The sequence below is a fragment of the Eucalyptus grandis genome, chromosome 2 (genome assembly GCF_016545825.1).
Source record: "Eucalyptus grandis isolate ANBG69807.140 chromosome 2, ASM1654582v1, whole genome shotgun sequence".
Classification (NCBI taxonomy): Eukaryota; Viridiplantae; Streptophyta; class Magnoliopsida; order Myrtales; family Myrtaceae; genus Eucalyptus; species Eucalyptus grandis.
Window position 1 is genome coordinate 55,968,788 of NC_052613.1, and position 17,739 is coordinate 55,986,526.

Genomic DNA, 17,739 nt, shown 5'->3' on the forward strand with positions numbered 1-17,739 from the left:
AGATCATCACCTGATTCTGGAACATGGAGAAGCCTTCTCTTGAGTAATATTAAATTTCACAAGCAACCATTTAGCAAATGCGAAGGGTCTCGATGCTGCAAAATTGACAGGGAATTGCACTGTTGGTGAGAAGGGTCTGATTATCTTCCGTTTTCCATTCGGTTTAGTTTTCTTCTATCTCATGGTGTTAGATCACTGTGCATGTTCATCGTATCTGCACTCTGTTTCATTCTATCATGTCGATTCAAAACCCGGCCTGTGCTTTCCAGAGAGACGTCGCAGAGTAGAACACGAGATCGATGCTGCTGAGAACTGCAAACAATCCCGTGCAGCAAGCAGCAAACAGGATCCATGCCCGGGAGGGGCGATACAACGCTGGAAGATATTGCTACGTTTTCTAATACATGGTGATGAAAATACCAGTGTCTAGTTGACAATTGGAACTGCAGACCGTAAAAAGCAGAAAACGGGATGGACATTACAACCACGGTACGAAAGCAATGGCTAACATTATGGTACAGGGTGAACGTCAGGGAGCGTTGCAATCTCTGATTTAGAAGTCTGGGGCAAGTTTGAAATGCAAAGGCCAGATGTATGAGCGAACCGTTTGGCGCTCGCTGTGTGGTGGGGTGGATGTTCCAGTTATCTTCCGTTCTGTAAGTGCGCCAGAGCTGCCATTGTAGCTGCTGGAAATCCTCGTCTATCGCGTTCAAAATCCTCCCTAAGTTTCGAAACTTGCGTTTCCAGCTGCACAAATTCCTGCAAGCAACTCAGAACTATCAGTAGATAGAAGCTGAGTCTGAGACGATAAGCAGATTTGAGGAGAATCACCTCTCTGGTGACTGTTTTCTGTTTCTCTTCTTGAAGCTTTGCGCATTCTTCCTTCAGCTTAGTATTTTCTTCCATTAGGCGAGCCTGGAAGGACATGCTGAACATTTACTTCTCCAAATAAAATATACCATCGTCCACTGGACAACATTCAATAACACCATAATCCCACATCATCAAGAGATCCTACGACCTGATAAAATAAGTAGACTCTCACCCCGAAACCTGAATACTCTCTTTGGGAGTTTGGTCTCCTTGAACAGACCCAAAATGTTTGAAATGGATAATTGCATAATTACATGTGCACTCACTTTACCACATTTCTACTTAAAACAAGTCCCAAGTTTTCTCCCACCCAAGTTAAATTTCAGTGGTAAAGATCTCCTATCGAGTGTTCATCAAAACAGGCAGACTTTTAAGTTTTTGCATTGAGTAAGTCTCTTGAAGATTAGCTCAAAGAAGGAAGAGTATAATCAGCAGGTTATCCTTCTGATCTCCCCTGGTTTTCTTTTTTTCTTGGGAACATCCATCCATCCATATGATCTCATCTTGTTCAAATAATTTGTAAATACTCTTATCATCTTCACAGAGAGAGAGATGGAGAGAGAATTTATTCAAAGGCTACTTCTTTTCTTAATAACTTAATGCAACAGTAATGGCTCTATTTATAAAGCATTAGAGGCACCGACAAGTGCAACTTTCTTTAAAAGTCTGAAGTGTGACCAAAACGCCATGTAAATCAAACTTTACACTAGTCAAGGGATGTGGATTATCAGAATCCGGATTCAAAACAACGACAACTGTGTATGGCGGACCTTACACGACAAATTGAATTTAATCCATGTCATCAGTGAAATTGACAAGCCCTGAAGAAACACATGGTTTGAAAGTTGATACCTCTTTTTCAACCAACCTTGATAAAACCCTGTGGAAACTCAACTTGAATTGTGGCAAACTACATCGCATCACCCTACAAGGCTTAACTTTGGCTGCTCAATGAAGGCGTGCTCAACTTTGGCGCTCACAACAGCCTGGATGCTCGCAATTGAAAGAGACTCCCGGAATAATATCAATTGTAGGCGTTGTTGAGTGTGGACCACAACTGGGAAGTTTTTGATGATGAGATGATGTAGATTGGATCACCAACAGCTCCTTAGCGAGCTTTTATTTTGCTTTTCTTCTTTTGGAATTAAGAAGGACAAAAGGGAAAAGAAACTGAAGACTAAAAAAACACAAACTAATGAGGACGCGAGCTTGATTTTGATGGCAACGCATCATTGATGGCCATGATTGAAAAAGATACATGACAGAATGAAGCTAGAGAAAGAAAGGTCGACTTGTGGTAGACTTCACCAGCACAAGGATGTCTGCGACAAGACTGACGAGGTCGCAGGCGACAACTCATCCTGAACCGGCTGCTCAACAAGATGATGTTGGTCTTAAAGAGAACATGAGCATATCTGAAACCGCGACAAGCAGACAATGATGATACAGCTCTTAAAGACAACTAATTGTGGTTGCTCTCAAGGATAAAGATTGGTGGCCGAAAAACAGAGGACTTAACAGTGGTGGGTTCAGTATCAGGATGATAATGGCAGAAACGAGTCTTATCTTTTCAAGACTAACCACAAGAAGAAAGATAAAGCTAGGGTTTTGATTTGATCCCAAGTTAGGGTTTTGGTTTGGGTCTCTCTTTCTCGGTGGCTCTAATACAAGAAGGGAGAGAGAAAAGGCTACATCTTTACTCAATAACTTAACGAAAGAGTACGCAAGATATATAGAACAAGAAAGACACTAACAAGACCCTAATTTCGTTATTTATGACCACCTACCAACAACTAGCTAATATCCATAGATATACTTCAACTAATTGAAGAGGATAATCATCCAAAAGAGCTTAACCTCTTGCCCTGCTTTTGTCTAGTAAGATTTGGGTTTATAACTCTTCCATAGGTATTCCACACATCAACGATAAAATGCAATGAAGAATCATATTGATGATCGTGCACATCACTCTGTGAGACTTAGGAATTAGGATAGTGGGAAGAGAAAATATTACCGTTTCAGTTGCCATAGTTACTATTAGTTGCTCAAGACTTGTCTTTTGGGCTGCCAAATCATCTCTTTCATGTAGAAGCTTTGTATTCTCTTCCTTCAGTTGCACTAGTTCGGATGCCAAATTTTCAGCAACTTCCTGAAGAGGGAGAAAAATTTATAAATTATACAACACCTCCAGCAAAAGCTTTCAGCCTATTACTTGAAGTTTATCTGTGTACACAACGAAATATGTGCCAAAACAATTTACAAGTAAAGAACATTAGAGAGTGACTATGTGGTTTGCCACACCAAGCGAGACTAAATTCTTGGTGATCTCACCATATCGTGCCTAAGGAAACAGCTCAAACTCTGGTCTGGGTGTTCAAGAACCAGCACATCTGATACATGGAGCGCATATCATTTCCAGCACAGGCTTATTCTTGGGTGGCCTAACAAAACCTATGTGATTGTACTATGACTTTGCCCTGGGCTACTCATATCAAGTTTCTGACCTCAGACTTTATAGCCAATCCTCACAGGCTTAAAAAAAATCTTCAAGAACATGACAATGGAGAACATTTATTGCAATAAAAGAGCATATAGAAAACAGGAAAACATAACTTTAGGCGTGCTACAATCCAATATCAAGTGGTAAACTTGCAGAAAGTAAAACGGAGGGTAACTATAGAGTTTAGGCATGTACACAGCATGGGGTGAGGATCATGGTCCCCGTCCCCACCCTGTGAAGTATTAAGCTGCCCTGGCACTGCCCCACGCCTTGTGAGGGGCAATGCAGTTTTGCCTTTCAAGGAACTGCGAATCACCCTTGATGCAACATTTTTTACTCATAAAAACTCAATAGCATTTTCTTTTACAAAGTCAAACGAACTCCCATCTTCATGACATCAACATGGAACAATGTGAAGATGAAAAACACTGAAAACAATTGTTTCATTAACTTACCTAGAGAACTTTTCAAACGATCCTCCCATGAGTTGATTTTATAAAGTCAAACAAACTCCAACCTTCATGATGTCGACATGGGACAATGTGAAGATGAAAACATCGGAAACAATTGTCCGATTAGCTACCTAAAAAAATTTTCCAACACGCATCTCTTACAAAAGTAAGTCCACATTTTCATAAGAAGAAAAAGTTATTCTTAGGTTTCTTTTTCATATTTTTATTACAAATACATAAATAATTAACATAAATATATTTATCTATAAGACATAAACCGGACCAGTTTGCAGTGTGGAGCATTTTTTGCAGGGAAAATTCCTGCAACTCAGGTGATTTCGTGCCAGCAGGGATTCCCCTACGCACCCTGTGCCCGCCCCTAATAAGTTACTAGCATTCACAGCATCTGTGCTAATGGAAACACTGAACATGAGTCATTGTAAGCACACCCTGAAGGCACATGTCCCATAGGCAAAGTTATGAACTCGATCACATATGCAGTGCAACAATATCCTACTTTATTCTCAGTTGATGCAAGACGAGATTGCTTCTTCAATGACGGCTTCCACTGCCAAATGCAATGCAGCATGAAAAGACTTCTACGCATTTGATATATGCCAAACAACGTCCAATGTGATGCAGCAATAAAAAAGATTTACCTGTTCAGAGAAATTCCTTGTACTATGCTCTGCGTCAACTCTCAAAGGTGTCACGTTGTCGTCGTCATCTAAATCGTCTTTTGGATAACTAGTAAGATTTTGCGTCTCACTTAGAGTCGGCTTGTACTTGGGGCACCCCCCCTCGAATATATGGCGATTTAGATGTGTTGTACCAGACTTGCTCGAACACACATATAGATTACCACAATAATTGCACCTGCATTCCTCTCGCTCGCCTGGCCTCTTTTCAAGCTTGGTGAAATGTTGCCACACTCTCGACCTTACTCTACCTCCTTCTCTTTTTCTCTTTTCGCCTGTAATTATTTCAAAAGGGCTAGCATCTACAGGGACTATGATTTCCTTAGTAGTCTCCACTGTCTGCACAAAGATTTATTGACATGAATACAAGCACATGACTAAATAGGAATGTGGCAGTTAAACAGCAACATCAGAATGAAAAATCATGCCCTTTCAAAACTTGTGGCTATCACGGTTCATTGCACTATACAAATGATGTTCACCCGTCATTTCTGATTCCATGAAATGAAGCTACTCCCCACCTCAAGTCACAGTGCAGCACAAGCTCATGAATCATCTCAAAGATACAAATTTCCAGAATTGTTCAAAATTCGCAGTTGCGCTAATAACAGACTAGGATGCCTAGACATGCATTCAAGTTCGCTCTACCGCAAGGAAGTTAAAGAACTCGGTCCAAATCACGTTTTGGGTCTGAATGATATTCAATAAAATTTTTCCAGTGGATGAAAGATGCATTTGATGCCTTCTTCTAAGTTTCCAACTATGTCTAACAACTTTACCATATTACATTCTTGACCAGTTATGCCAACCCAAAAAAATGCACTAATCTTTTCTACCACAAAACCCGATACAATCACACGCACAAAGGTAAACCAAGCCAAAAATGACGCCCACATAAGTTATAGCTTGGCTTTTCACCCATGTAGGAATAATTACACCAATTATATCTACATGGACCAAGGTAATCACACACATACAAGCATACATAGTCGACGCCACGGCGTTTCATTGAACTGCACCCAAAGCAATACACCAAGGATATATACTAAAGAACAAGAGAAAAGCTAAAAAGCTGAAGAACAGTTCCTAGAGAAAATATTTAGTTCCAGTTTCTGGTTTAAGATCTCACAGACATACTTCCAGGACAGAGAATTGGAACAACAAGTTCCTATCTTTTTGTTTCTCGCATTTTCATAAATGGCGGGGGGAAAAACACATCATTTTAAGGGAGATAATGCCCAAAACAACCTAAACACATGCTTGCTGTCGGATTTCGAGCTTGTTCCTGGTAAAAAAAGATGCTCCACGTGACATCACTCACAAGACCAAATTTGACTCTGATAAGCAGTAAGCACCGCAAAAATCTACAGAAACCAAAACCTTCAACTGCAGGAAATGGAGAACAGAAAAGAAATCAACCCACACCTCAAGCGATGGAGCGAGTAGATCCAACGAGGAACTCATGAATCGCAACCAATCGGCGGCAGCGATTCCCCTAGCTCGCGATTTGGAAATCACGGAGGAGATTCGGAATCCCCGAAGCAGCAGCAGCCGCGCCGTCGAGCAGCCGAGCTGAAAGCCCGAAGGCGCATCTTCGAGCGGTGCTCGGGCCGCCCGCTGCCCGGATTCAGCCCAACCGCACCGAAGCTTCCCATCACACTTCCGGGCCGGGCGGGCCGAAGAAAGCCCGAGTTCGACGGAACCGACTCGGGCTTGAAGCGCTTCGGGCTCTCCGATTCGCGATCGTCGGCTTCGGAGATTTTGTCGGGAGGGCTTCGGCGCCGGTCCACCCAGCGCCGGTCCAACCACCATGGAGAATTAAAAAGCTCGTACAAATCACGCTTCACGCCCGCGATTTTCGAAAGTACTGCGAGGCTCGACGCGCCATCGTCGCGGCCGACTAATCGATCCAATCCAATCGGTGGTTTCAATCCAAACATTACCTCTATTTTTTTTCTTTTTTTCGGTCCTACTCTAATCTTACTTTAAGACTCACTCTTAAACTTTTGCCCTGCCTTTTTGCAGGGTATGGGAGTCGAAACCCACCACCCCTGAAATGAAATCGTCCCTACTCCAATTCCCCATGAAAATGTAGGGATTTGAACCATCATCTCCCCTTTCCAAGTTGGAATGGTGGCCACTAAGGTGAACCTCCCAGTGGTTATCCAAACACCACCTTAGAGCTGAGGAGGAAGTGTCTGGTTTTCGCCTTGTGCATACCCCGCTCCCTCATACATCGCATTTTCTCTCTCCTCTAGCTTCCTTTCCGCATTCGAAACATTTTCGCGCTCCGAACATCTACCGTCCCCACAGATTATGGCTTTGATCAGCTAGCATCAATTATCAATTGCAGAGCGCGACTATGAGACTCTGAAGAGGCTAAGCCTGCAAAAGAACCTAAGGCTACGTTTGGTCGTTCGGATTTCTAATCGGGATAGGACTGTAGGATATGAAATCTTGGGATTTTTTTATATCTTGTCCATTGCTTGGTGAATTACAAGTATTAAAGTCGAATATATTCATATCATATTATATACATTTTTTTTTATATATAAACGGCATATCATTATAAATGAACCTAAATGTTTATAAACGGAAATAAGTGAAAATCTCTTGTAACACTATTCCTTAATTTATTTATTATTTATTATTTATTTTATTTTTCTCTCTTTTATATTATTTTCATTATTATTTCTTTTTTTCGCTTTCATCATTCTTTAATAAAATTTTATCAAATAGTAAACTGTACTAACATACCTAAAATACAAAAATACATAAAATATATAATAAATATAAATATTTAATTTATAGATTGAATGTTTATTATAAATAGAATCAAAGTTGAATATATAAGTTAAAATAAGATTAATTAAAAATTATTTTTTTTTTTTTATTTTTTAAATTATAATTCAAATATTATTTATATTGAAAAATAATTTCAATTTTGTTAATTTAATAAGTTTGTTATTCAAGAAAAATAACTTTCATATTATAGGCATTATAAATTCTATCCACCTTTATCCCATCTCTCTTATGGAATAATTTTATTCTGTCTATATCGCCATTATATCCAACTTTATCCTGTCTTGAGCAAACACCAAACGTAGGATAGGATAAATCATATCATATTCCAAACTATTTTATACCAAATGCATTTCTATTCTTTTTATATTTATGGAATAAAAATTTTACATAATTACCAAACACCTTATTTTACTTAGAAATTATTCCCCGGAATAAAATACTAGCATAAGGCCTCGTCGACCTAGTATTTCACTCTCACTTTTCGCCAAGTTTTGCCACTAATGTCAGCGTTAGCCACGACGTGGATGGAGGTTTCATGATGTGGGTACAAATGCGTAGTTTACAGCCAGCCATGATCATGGTATAATGAGTGACTGACCCGAATATTGTTTTGCAAATTCTTATTTTAAAATGGTTCAGCAGTTACGAGAACAATATCAATCGTAATCGAAGTCTGCATTTCGACTGATAACATTTATTTAGGAAACTAACATACGCTAAACAAAGTGTCGGCAGGTTTCTGCTCAATGAGAACAAAAGCTTTTCCGCACCAATCAGAGCACGAACCTAAGCAATGATTAACCCCTGTGGATACTCCTGGCACTCCAGCTCATTCCGTCGCCTTGCCCTTGCGCCTACTGCTACTAGTCTCTAAGAGATAACATACCATGGAGTCCACATCATCGCCAAATATACTGTACGCCTCGATCGCCTGGAGATAACTGAATCCCATGGACAGCAAAACCTGCATACCGCTGCTCAGAACACTATCCCGGGAACCATGTTCTCTTCCACTCCCCATCCTCATCTCACTACCTGAAGGGGCTGTACCCAAATGCATATCAGTAAGTTTGTACATGTCATGTCGAACTTGTAAAAGAATTGTTGGCAGCAGACAAATATTAAACACATCCTCACTGTAAGGCTACACCGATAAGTTTGCTTAAAATGGCAATGTTGGAAAGCTTTTTGACTAAGACCTATTTTAAGGGACACAAATTGTCGTGAAATTTTCTTGGAAACAAGCCTTTTTCAGGTGATTCAACATTTCCAACTGGTTGCTTTGATCCATTCCAACAATTGCTACAAGATGTAGCTATATGCCGAACAGGAATTGACAAACAATGTTAACTACTGATAGAAACATCAAAATGCAATATCCCAATTATACTTTTTCTCTTTCCTTCAACTAACTCAGGATCGACAGACAACATTAACCAGATAGCAACATCAAAATGCAATCTTCAAATTATACTTTTTCTTTTCCTCCAACCAAGTCAGCATTCATTTTGTTTTAGACACACTTCCAAAAAGCTAATTTCCAATGACTGGCAGCATGTCTCTTTAGTTGATCCAAATGAGCTGATGGAAAGTACCTTTTACCACAGAGAAAAAGGGGAAAGAAAGAATTCTTACTTCCACCAGAAGATGATGGTTCCGCATTAGAAGTAGAAGAGTCTTGAATAACAGGTTGTTTCCTGAGTTTGTCAATGGCGAGATACTCAGCCCGAGAAGCTTCCATAACCATGCGCTCGATTTCCTTCTCCGTCAACTCGAGGTCAGACCAAAAGCGACCCTCTGCCAAAAGAGCCTGCCAAAAGACATAATTAGGGGAAACGCATGATAGCATTAACTATAATCTCACAAATCACCCTACAAAGAAACCACAGCACTAACATTATCAATCTGTTGATCTTGCTGAGCTTTAATGGCTGCCTTTACTTGATCTTTGTCAACATTTGTCTGCAAAAGAATTCCCAAGTAAGATAGGGACAAAAGTGTATCAATATCAATGTGAGATTCAAAGACAACTAACTGCTACTGTGAACAGAAGGCAAATTTTGCATTTTTACCCCCTTCAAGGAAGTCATAAAACCCCAAGGGAACTTCTGATCACAGCATGGTTCCACTCACTATTCACTGTGCTTAATAATCGCAGAACTACTGAAAATACGGTCTAGCTGACTATGAGACAGCAACAACCATAATTGAGGGAAATTGGAGAGTTGGAAATCCAACTACTTCTTCACGATATAAAGACTTCAGTCCAGTGCATCAGCTAAATACAAATGGAGGAAAACTAAAACTTTTCATCTATTCATTTCACTAGGCAATTAGAAAGCCATTTCCATGTGTGAGAAAAGGAGTACTCAAAACAACAATAAATTTTTTCTCGTAGGGATGAGAATTCAAGATATCAAAGCGAATCAGTCAATTACGATCAATGCAAAAGATGCAACCCTCAACCTAAGCAAAGGCTAATCTAGAATATTTGGCAAGGAGAAATACAAATAAACATGATACACACCCCACGGAAAGAGCTGAATCCAAGTCCTGCACCAATTGCCAAACGACGTGGATCCACAAGAGAATTATAATGATTTCCATGATGGTAGCTAAGTCGAATGGGTGGCATGTCAGTGTTGTAGCTCCCCTGGAAAATATTGATAGGCTCTGCATTGAGAAGCACCAGTTAAAAGAACAAGCCTTCAAAGTACAAAATTAGGGACGAATTAAAAGCCAGTAGCGAGCAGCACCTGTGCTGTAGGAATAGATGTGTATTGGTCGGTTATAAATCTCACAGAATGCTTGGATCTCAACATTGTTCCCATATACCTGACCGCGAAAAAAGCATTTCAGCAAAACAGATGAGCAAGATCATCTCCATGTTTGAGTCAAACAGAAGGCAAAAGTAGAAACAAAAAATGGTAACACTGTCAATGTGAACATGTAATTCGGTCATAGCCAAACAGAAGGTTCACCAAATATGTCAACAGAAACAATAGTAAAAAGCAACTAATTATGAGAGGAAGATAGTAAAATATAATTTTCATTTTAAGCATATGATTAAGACGCACAAAGTCAATGAATAACACAGAAAACGCCACCGCAACTTCCACCCATGACTATTACTTTGAAGCTTCCATCAAGCTCGTAAGAATCCAAAGTGTTTGGAGATCAGGCAACGAGTCTTGGCAACTAATTATCCACTTCTACTAGCATATTGTCCTGCCAACTGCACCATATGACATAATTCCCTAGGATTGGCAATTCATGCCACTGCATCATAATTGCATTTTCAACCCTGGTCAATCAAGGTAAGCATTTGAAGCACTGTAGCTATTATAAAAGAGTTAAGCATATCATTTCATTTCATATTCAGGTCTTCTGCATTTCAATTGTGACAATTGTTATTGACATTAATAATTAGCTAACGGTGCAACTGCAGATTCAGTCTGTCAAACAGTGAAACCGCCACTTGACCAGTTCTCTAATAGATCTGGTTTTAAAAAAGACTTGTTTAACTTGTATCAGGTTGCTTATAATTGCTTTCCTGTCATGTGAAGTGACTTAGAAAACTTCAACAATCTCATGTTTGATCACATCCCAAGAAGAACAGTTCAATAGTATCATAAGCTAGTAGATAAGAATTGGCACCCATGGCCTGTCCCATCACAACTTATTTAACCACAAGTCACAGCAGTACCTACAGAGCAAATCTACATAAGTTCCCATTTTTGAATTAAGGGTGTTAAAGGCCTATAACCAACAAAAGTGAATAATTTCAACACTCACGGCTCTTACAAGAAGCTTGCTCCACTTCTACCACATACTATTAAGCACAAAATCCATTGATAAAAAACAAGTTAAAGCTGCAAAGGCAAATGGGACTGAAAAATGGGGAGTAAACCAAATGCTACCCAACAAGGTAGCATAAGCAGTCAACTTTGCTGGAAATGAACTACATGATGACTCGAATATATCTCCTACTCAATAAAACATGCTTGACTGCTGGTGCAAGGCACTAGAAAAATAGTTGCTTTTTCAAAATCAATATCCTTCAGAAAGATTAACAAGGATGAGCTTCCAGATATTTCAGATTTAAATTCCAAGAAAGTTATGGGAAAACTAGTGGAAGCACAATTGAGGATTGGGATAAGGTTGTTTGAGGTTGTTTCCAAACATGCAACGGCAACCTTTACTCTCTGCAAGAAGATGGAGCTCTAAGATGGAGATGCATGTTAAGATGCAGATTAAGATACCAAAACACCTAAAAGGACGAGGAATAAGACTAGGGAAATATCTTGAATATCTGGAGCTTACTAATATTTTACACATATGTCAGAGCACCGCATATAGATAACACCACTTAGCGCTAAAAAGCTTCTTTGCCAATGTCATATTCAAACTAAGTCTCCCAACCACTTGCACCTACTGAGCTGTCTCCAGATTTTAGGTGATGCAAACATTACAATGTTTCGATTATGTGGCAGTAGATATTCTTTGGAAAGTTAAACCCTTCCCACTCCCCCCGGGGCTAAATTTACATCCTAGAAACACAGTCATGTCCCATGTCCAACACTACTCAAGCTGGCCAATCAAAAAGAAAAGTAAAATGGCCACTAAAATTTTGCATACCTTGTCTCTTCTCTTTCTGCGGCAGTATTGTGTGAAATTTTCAGTGACAAACTGAGAGAAGTGATCTCTTTCCCGCTCCTAAACAAGGACAAAAATGGCAAGCAGAGACAAGTATTATGATAAAGCATATGCTTTACTAATTGCTGAAAGCAGAAGCATGGCGTATACAAACGGCATGAGTATCTAAATATGTAACAGAAGATCAAATAGAAGGAAGAACATACACCAAGGGAAGTGAAATAACACATGAAAGGACAAAAACAATGATGATGTCTGATTAGTTCATGCATAAATCCATACCACTCATCAGTAAGATGTTGGTAGACAGGTAGTCCAAGACAATAGCAACACTATATGTAGTCTGACATATTTGTAAAAAATTAAAAAATAAAATAAATAATAGTTGCGAGAAAGAACTGGCACACTTTCTAGCATTTATCAGCCTCTTGAAAATGCACAATCAATTCACCTTGAACCATATCAAGAAAATCACATGTCAGATGACAATGTTGATGATGATAAGAAAAATTTCTTTTATGCATAATTAGTTTCAGGAGATTCCTTTTTCAACTTTTCCTGCACTAGGAAGATTCCGACCTTCATCCTTTATCGTTTCAAACACCAAATCCATTTCATTACTTTCCTTTACCTTCTTTGCTTGTTCAAATTTATACTATTCTCTAGCACCACCATGACCAAAACAAAATACTGGGGAACAAATCACTTAATTGTACCTGATTAAGTATCCATTGATAACTATATGAAGAAATTATTTATAGGGAAGTAGACAAGATGCACATGATATCTTATTGGAAAGACTGTTTGTATCAGATGACTAAAATAATCTCATATACCTATTCATTAAAGTGGATAACAATCAACCAACAATTAACCATCCAAAATGGCACGTGACCACAGCACTCTATACTCTTTTAGTCTAGGAAAGCATTGTAAACAGGACCAGAGCATGTGAGGAGATAAACATACCATATAGTCTATACACATTTGCCTGACAAGATCATGCTCATCAGAGTCCCCATGAACTTGATCTGCAACAGCACGAAAGAGACAGTTCCCATCCTCCAACATCCTCTTGACTTCCAAACCCTTACTCCTTCTAATTTCAATCTCGAATTGACGTTCTCTTTCCTGATAAAAATTTAAAGTACCAGCAAATCAGATAATAGTTTCATACATCAAATAACTTCCTTGTAAAATAAAGCCTAATGCACAAGCCCCAACAAAACTATGAAGGCCTTATTAAATGAGTCACGTGCACTATGTATTTCAATTAGGTGGCTAAAAACAAGAGACAAATTCAAGAAGAAGAATCAGCCAAAAAGTTTAACGTAAAATGACAACAGCCACAAAGATGCAAAGAAAAGGTTATTCTGGTACTAAAGACGACGAGATTAAGTTTGCACGATTGAATTCTTTTGAAAGATCATATCTTGTATTGCCTTCAGAAGTAAAATACTCACCAAATCATCATAAGATACAAAGCATGGTCCCTGCTCATCCGCGCTGTTATAACCTTCGCTTTCACAGTGAGATCTTGGAGAAGAAGGTCGTGACCCAGTAGGTGAAGTTCGAGTTGAAAGAACAGGCCGGGCAACTGATCTTCTGGAAGAACCAAGTCGTGCAGAATTTAAGCTTCCCATTGGAGTTCTCTTTAAGCTTGAGTTTGCGACCGATGGCCTTGGTGGGGCTGGAGGAGGTGGCGGATGCAAACTCCCAACAGCACTTTGCAAGTTGCTTGTGCCCTCATTCTCTTTTAGATCAACAGGCTTCAGCCCGCCTAATCCTTTCGAGACTTCCTCTGAACTAGGAGGGTCATCAATAACCAAAAGGTCGCCATCGATAATCTCATTACCCAAGTTCTCATCCTGATCACCCTGATATCCTTCCAAATGTTCGTCGCTTTTCACCGCAGTATTGTCACCACCACAATAATATTCGGACAGTTCATCCACAACAACTTGTTCTAATACCTCCTCTTCACTTTCCTCATCTTTGGCAGCAGAAGCAACCGGAGTAGTACCAGAGGGCTGTAGCTCTGTTCTAGCTGAGGAAGAAGGCCCAGGCAAGGAAGAAGAGCGGTTCGGATTTGATGACGAACCACCTGAGCCTCTCTGAACTAAGATCCGAGTCATCGTGCGGATGGGTTATCGTTAATTTCGCCAGCAACAACAGAAAACCTCCTTGCCCCCTCCCGGAACTCGCTGTCTTTAGAGAGCCAACACCATGCTGAGAGGTTTATCACGCGCTCTGGCCTTGGGCGTGGTGACGCCGATACCGCGGCTGAAGGATTTCTTCCAGCCTAACAGCGAGTCCTTCTCTGCCGCGCGAATCAGTCTCTGCATTCCCCTATCAATTCTCATGAGACCGTGACCTCCTAATTCGTTAAAAGGAAACACTCTCTCTAAGTAAGACCAATTCCCAAAAGTCCAAAAGAACTGACCTTGATAGCCCCACGCTGCAAATTCAAACGACCGATTCAACGCATGAGCAAAACACGAAAAAAGAAAAAACAGAAAAAAAAAAGGGTCATCTACTTCCAAGATCATCCTCCGATCACATGGAGGATCAAGTCATCAAATTTCACGGACGCCCAGAAGAACACAAAGAAAGAAGAAGAAGAAGGACATAAAAGAAAAGAAAACCTAAACCTAGAGGTGAACACCAATGACCGACCCCTCGAAGCGGGAGGGAAGAACAACCCTAGCCTCCGACGCGGACCCCTCAACCGCCGCGGCAGAGAGAGATCGGCGACACGAACCAAACCCTAGAGTTGACTCGAGGGAGGGGAGGGAGAAGAAGTAGACTCACCTCGGCGAGTGGGAATCCAGGAAGAAAGCGGGAAGAGAGATTTACTGAAGCCGCCGCCGATTCGAATGGGGGAAAGAAGAGGAAGAAGAAGAAGAAGAAGAAGATGATGATGATGATGATGGATCGGAGAGAGGAAATGGGGGCGGCTGGTGACTTGGAAACGAAGGAAGGAGGAAGGAGAAAGGAGAAAGGAGAAGAAAGACTGATGCGAGAAGGAGTCCCTTTCTTCTTTTATGGAGAGATCAGAGAATGAGTGCAGAGAGAGAAAGTGAACGTTTAGAGAGAGAAGATGAGAGGCTTTTATGGTGGTGAGAGGGGGAGGGCCGGGTGACGTGGAACTTTCTGGGGCCGGCGGCGTCACCTCCCCCGCCGATTGATTCCGCACGTGCTGCGGCTCGTCCCCTAAAAGTTCATACGCGTGCGAAATCATTCCTTCGTACTTACGGCTAAGTTCCATTGAAGTCCGATAATCCATCGATTAGAAGATTTTTACCCTTTTTAACTCCCTCCAATTTGGATTAAGTAATACACTAATATGAGGTGCTGGTTTGATTGCTCATCCATCATAGCCCAATTAGGATCGGCAGCTGCTCGCGAGACCCTGGCAATGATTTTTCATTACATTTTGGGAACTAGATGGGGGAGTCGTTTCTCAGCTTGCTCCTGATGAAAGTTTTACAAGACGAACGAATTGATGTTCCCCTGGCAAAACATCCCAATTAGCTTCTCTTTGCTTGCACAAAGGGTCATGAGGATCGGTGGGAATCATGACTACTGGTGAGGCCCATATCGGCGAGGGTCGACGGCCTTCGCCAAGAGGGTGAGAAGGCGGCAATCCCCCTTCCAAGTTTAAACCCCCTCTATCCTTCTCATCTTTGTTCAAGTTCTTATTTTCTTTCCTTTTCTTTTGAGTTTTTGGTTGCGTTTCCTTCTACCTTTTTATTATTAGGGAAAAATAATCATAAAAATCACTCCCAATTATGTCACTTTTCTTGCGACATAAAAAATTCAAAATTATCTCTATTGTGATATATTTAATCTAAACTTTTCTTGTGACATAAAAAAATCGTAGAATTTGTACTTATTTGACATATTTAGTCTCTATTAAAGTTTTATTAGATGATTTTTTAACTAAAATAATGTCGTTTTTATTTCACTTAAGTTATATAGGCACCACATCAATTAGTTTGCTTCCAGACATCCATGAAATAAAAAAGAGTAAAATGTCTTATACAGTTACAAATTAAGGATTTTTTGTATTACGGATTCGAGTAAATATATTATAATGGGTATAATTTTGAGTTTTTCTATGGAAATTAAACCTTATTCTGTTTATTCCCTATATCGTTAGGGGAAAGATTTTTGTATGAATTGTCTCGACCAATTTTTCCTTTTCCAAACAAAAGCACTTTTGACTTTTGTACGCATTTCTTAGCTACGAAGATGAGTTAGTCCAGGTCGGTGCTCGCACCTGGGAGAACAGCGTGTGAAAAGAGGAAAAATTATCCGATCGGTGTTAAATTTATCGTACAAACCCAATTCAGCCATGAATTTTTTAATATTTTTCAATTTACTCCTAAATTTTGTGGGCAATTCCGATGAAGTCTTTTTACCTAATTTTTATTAGAAATTAGTGACGTGACAGTATATCATAGCGAAGGCGCGAAACTAAATTGAAAAAATTAAAAAACTTAAAACTGAACTAATCCATGCATTAAATCACTGCTTCAATGCACTTCACAGGCAATTTTCACAACTGTACAACGATCCAACGAGAGCGCCGCAGTAATGTGTCCTTCAACTTTCTTTCAGAATTCCAGAGGCTGATGATATGAGAGACAAGCAACTTTCTAACTCATAACCTTTTGAGAGAGATGGTGGACAAAACCACCAGGAATATGAAGATCAAGGCCGCGACGAAGGAAGCCACGACGGCGCCGCTGACTTCCTGGCAGAAATCGTTGAATTGCCGGCAAATGGCGAGCCAGTTCGCGTTCTGAGCCAAGTAGATGATGGCCGCTGCCAACGAGGCTGCTGCCATCGTGAGCGCCACGAATATCTGCGACGATATGGTAGATTGATTGTGTTAGGAACGGAACGCATTGCATTTGTTTCATTTTATCAGTAGGATTAATGGATGATGATAATGAGCATGTTGTCTCATGAGATAGAATAGATTACAGTGTCGAAGATGAGGAGGAGGAGCCTTGGACCGACGGCCTGGGGCCGGACGATGCACACGATAGAGAAGGGCAAGGAGAGGACGAGGTATGCGCTCGGCCCGGCATTCGCGATCACGAAAAATCTGCATTTCATGTCGGTCAAATTGAATTTAACATCATTAAGCGTGAAGGATAAAGTAGCACGAACAAAATCAACATGATCCCAAAATCAAATTTGCATACGTGAATGCCGGGAGATCGTCGTAGCTGGCCTGGAACTGGAAGAACTGCGTGAAGAATGGGAGTGTTTGATCGGTGGTTCCCATGGTCGTCGCGGCAGCTAAAGTGGTGCCGGTGGCCACTAGCCTGAGAAGGAAGTCGAACACTGCGACGCCTTTCTTCCATCCTCCTCTTCCTGCTCTGGCGGCAGCCACCGGAGGAGGTGCCACTCCAGCAACCGCTTTCGCTTTGGCTCTCACCTTTGATTCGAACCTAGAAAGTGGCGTCGCGTCACCATTCTTTGATGAGTCCATGGAACTGATGTCTTTCTGTCTGCGCAATGTGTTGGATAAGATTTTACTGTAGTGAGGCTGTGAGATACCATGTTGAAGCAGGCTAATATTTAGGGGAACTTGGATTAGAGCCAGAATTTAGAAAATGAATGGGTTGGTTCCGGCTCTTTTTCTTGTTCGGTTTTTTTATTTGTCTAGAAGCCCACCAACGTCCTGACAGATTTGAAGGAGAGGATAGGTTGTTCCTGCTCCACTTTCTCACCTCAAAAA

At 40.5% G+C, this 17,739-nt stretch overlaps 3 protein-coding genes across 6 annotated transcripts; all 3 read right to left on the reverse strand.

The window, feature by feature from the left end:
* Positions 1-306: 306 nt before the first annotated feature.
* LOC104433959 lies at positions 307-6,335 on the reverse strand. Its single transcript, XM_010046884.3, has 5 exons — positions 5,949-6,335; positions 4,485-4,862; positions 2,888-3,022; positions 832-915; positions 307-759 (listed from the first exon to the last, which is right to left on the reverse strand). Exons 1-5 carry the CDS (start codon positions 6,333-6,335, stop codon positions 643-645), a joined length of 1,101 nt encoding a protein of 366 aa, XP_010045186.2. The 3' UTR covers positions 307-642.
* Positions 6,336-7,914: 1,579 nt separating this feature from the next.
* Positions 7,915-15,069, reverse strand: LOC104433960 (OVARIAN TUMOR DOMAIN-containing deubiquitinating enzyme 6). 4 transcript variants are annotated; one of them, XM_010046886.3, is made up of 10 exons: positions 14,796-15,069; positions 14,428-14,442; positions 13,448-14,323; positions 12,954-13,115; positions 11,967-12,044; positions 10,085-10,163; positions 9,856-10,001; positions 9,225-9,290; positions 8,964-9,138; positions 7,915-8,372 (listed from the first exon to the last, which is right to left on the reverse strand). In XM_010046886.3, the coding sequence occupies exons 3-10, from the start codon at positions 14,117-14,119 to the stop codon at positions 8,158-8,160; spliced, it is 1,593 nt and encodes a 530-aa protein (XP_010045188.2). In that variant the 5' UTR covers positions 14,120-14,323; positions 14,428-14,442; positions 14,796-15,069; the 3' UTR covers positions 7,915-8,157. The 4 variants fall into 4 exon arrangements, with proteins under 4 accessions (XP_010045188.2, XP_039162566.1, XP_010045189.2 ...); XM_039306632.1 differs by having other exon boundaries at positions 13,448-14,333; XM_010046887.3 differs by lacking the exon at positions 14,428-14,442.
* A 1,581-nt stretch (positions 15,070-16,650) lies between these two features.
* On the reverse strand, positions 16,651-17,531 carry LOC104435721 (casparian strip membrane protein 2). The gene is made up of 3 exons (XM_010048421.3): positions 17,201-17,531; positions 16,977-17,100; positions 16,651-16,854 (listed from the first exon to the last, which is right to left on the reverse strand). The coding sequence occupies exons 1-3, from the start codon at positions 17,488-17,490 to the stop codon at positions 16,651-16,653; spliced, it is 618 nt and encodes a 205-aa protein (XP_010046723.2). The 5' UTR covers positions 17,491-17,531.
* Between the last annotated feature and the right edge of the window lie 208 nt (positions 17,532-17,739).

Excerpts from the sequence above, each read along its gene's own strand:
- LOC104433959 (XM_010046884.3), bottom strand. The coding sequence starts at position 6,335 with ATGGTGGTTGGACCGGCGCTGGGTGGACCGGCGCCGAAGCCCTCCCGA. Across the intron at positions 916-2,887 it reads TAACTATGGCAACTGAAACG|GCTCGCCTAATGGAAGAAAA; the intron begins GTAATATTTTCT and ends ATGTCCTTCCAG. Across the intron at positions 760-831 it reads AGAAAACAGTCACCAGAGAG|GAATTTGTGCAGCTGGAAAC; the intron begins GTGATTCTCCTC and ends AGTTGCTTGCAG.
- LOC104433960 (XM_010046887.3), bottom strand. The coding sequence starts at position 14,119 with ATGACTCGGATCTTAGTTCAGAGAGGCTCAGGTGGTTCGTCATCAAAT. Across the intron at positions 12,045-12,953 it reads AAATGTGTATAGACTATATG|GAGCGGGAAAGAGATCACTT; the intron begins GTATGTTTATCT and ends GTCCTTGTTTAG. Across the intron at positions 10,164-11,966 it reads GCAGAAAGAGAAGAGACAAG|GTATATGGGAACAATGTTGA; the intron begins GTATGCAAAATT and ends TTTCGCGGTCAG.
- LOC104435721 (XM_010048421.3), bottom strand. The coding sequence starts at position 17,490 with ATGGACTCATCAAAGAATGGTGACGCGACGCCACTTTCTAGGTTCGAA. Across the intron at positions 17,101-17,200 it reads GACGATCTCCCGGCATTCAC|ATTTTTCGTGATCGCGAATG; the intron begins GTATGCAAATTT and ends CATGAAATGCAG. Across the intron at positions 16,855-16,976 it reads TCCTCCTCATCTTCGACACT|ATATTCGTGGCGCTCACGAT; the intron begins GTAATCTATTCT and ends ATATCGTCGCAG.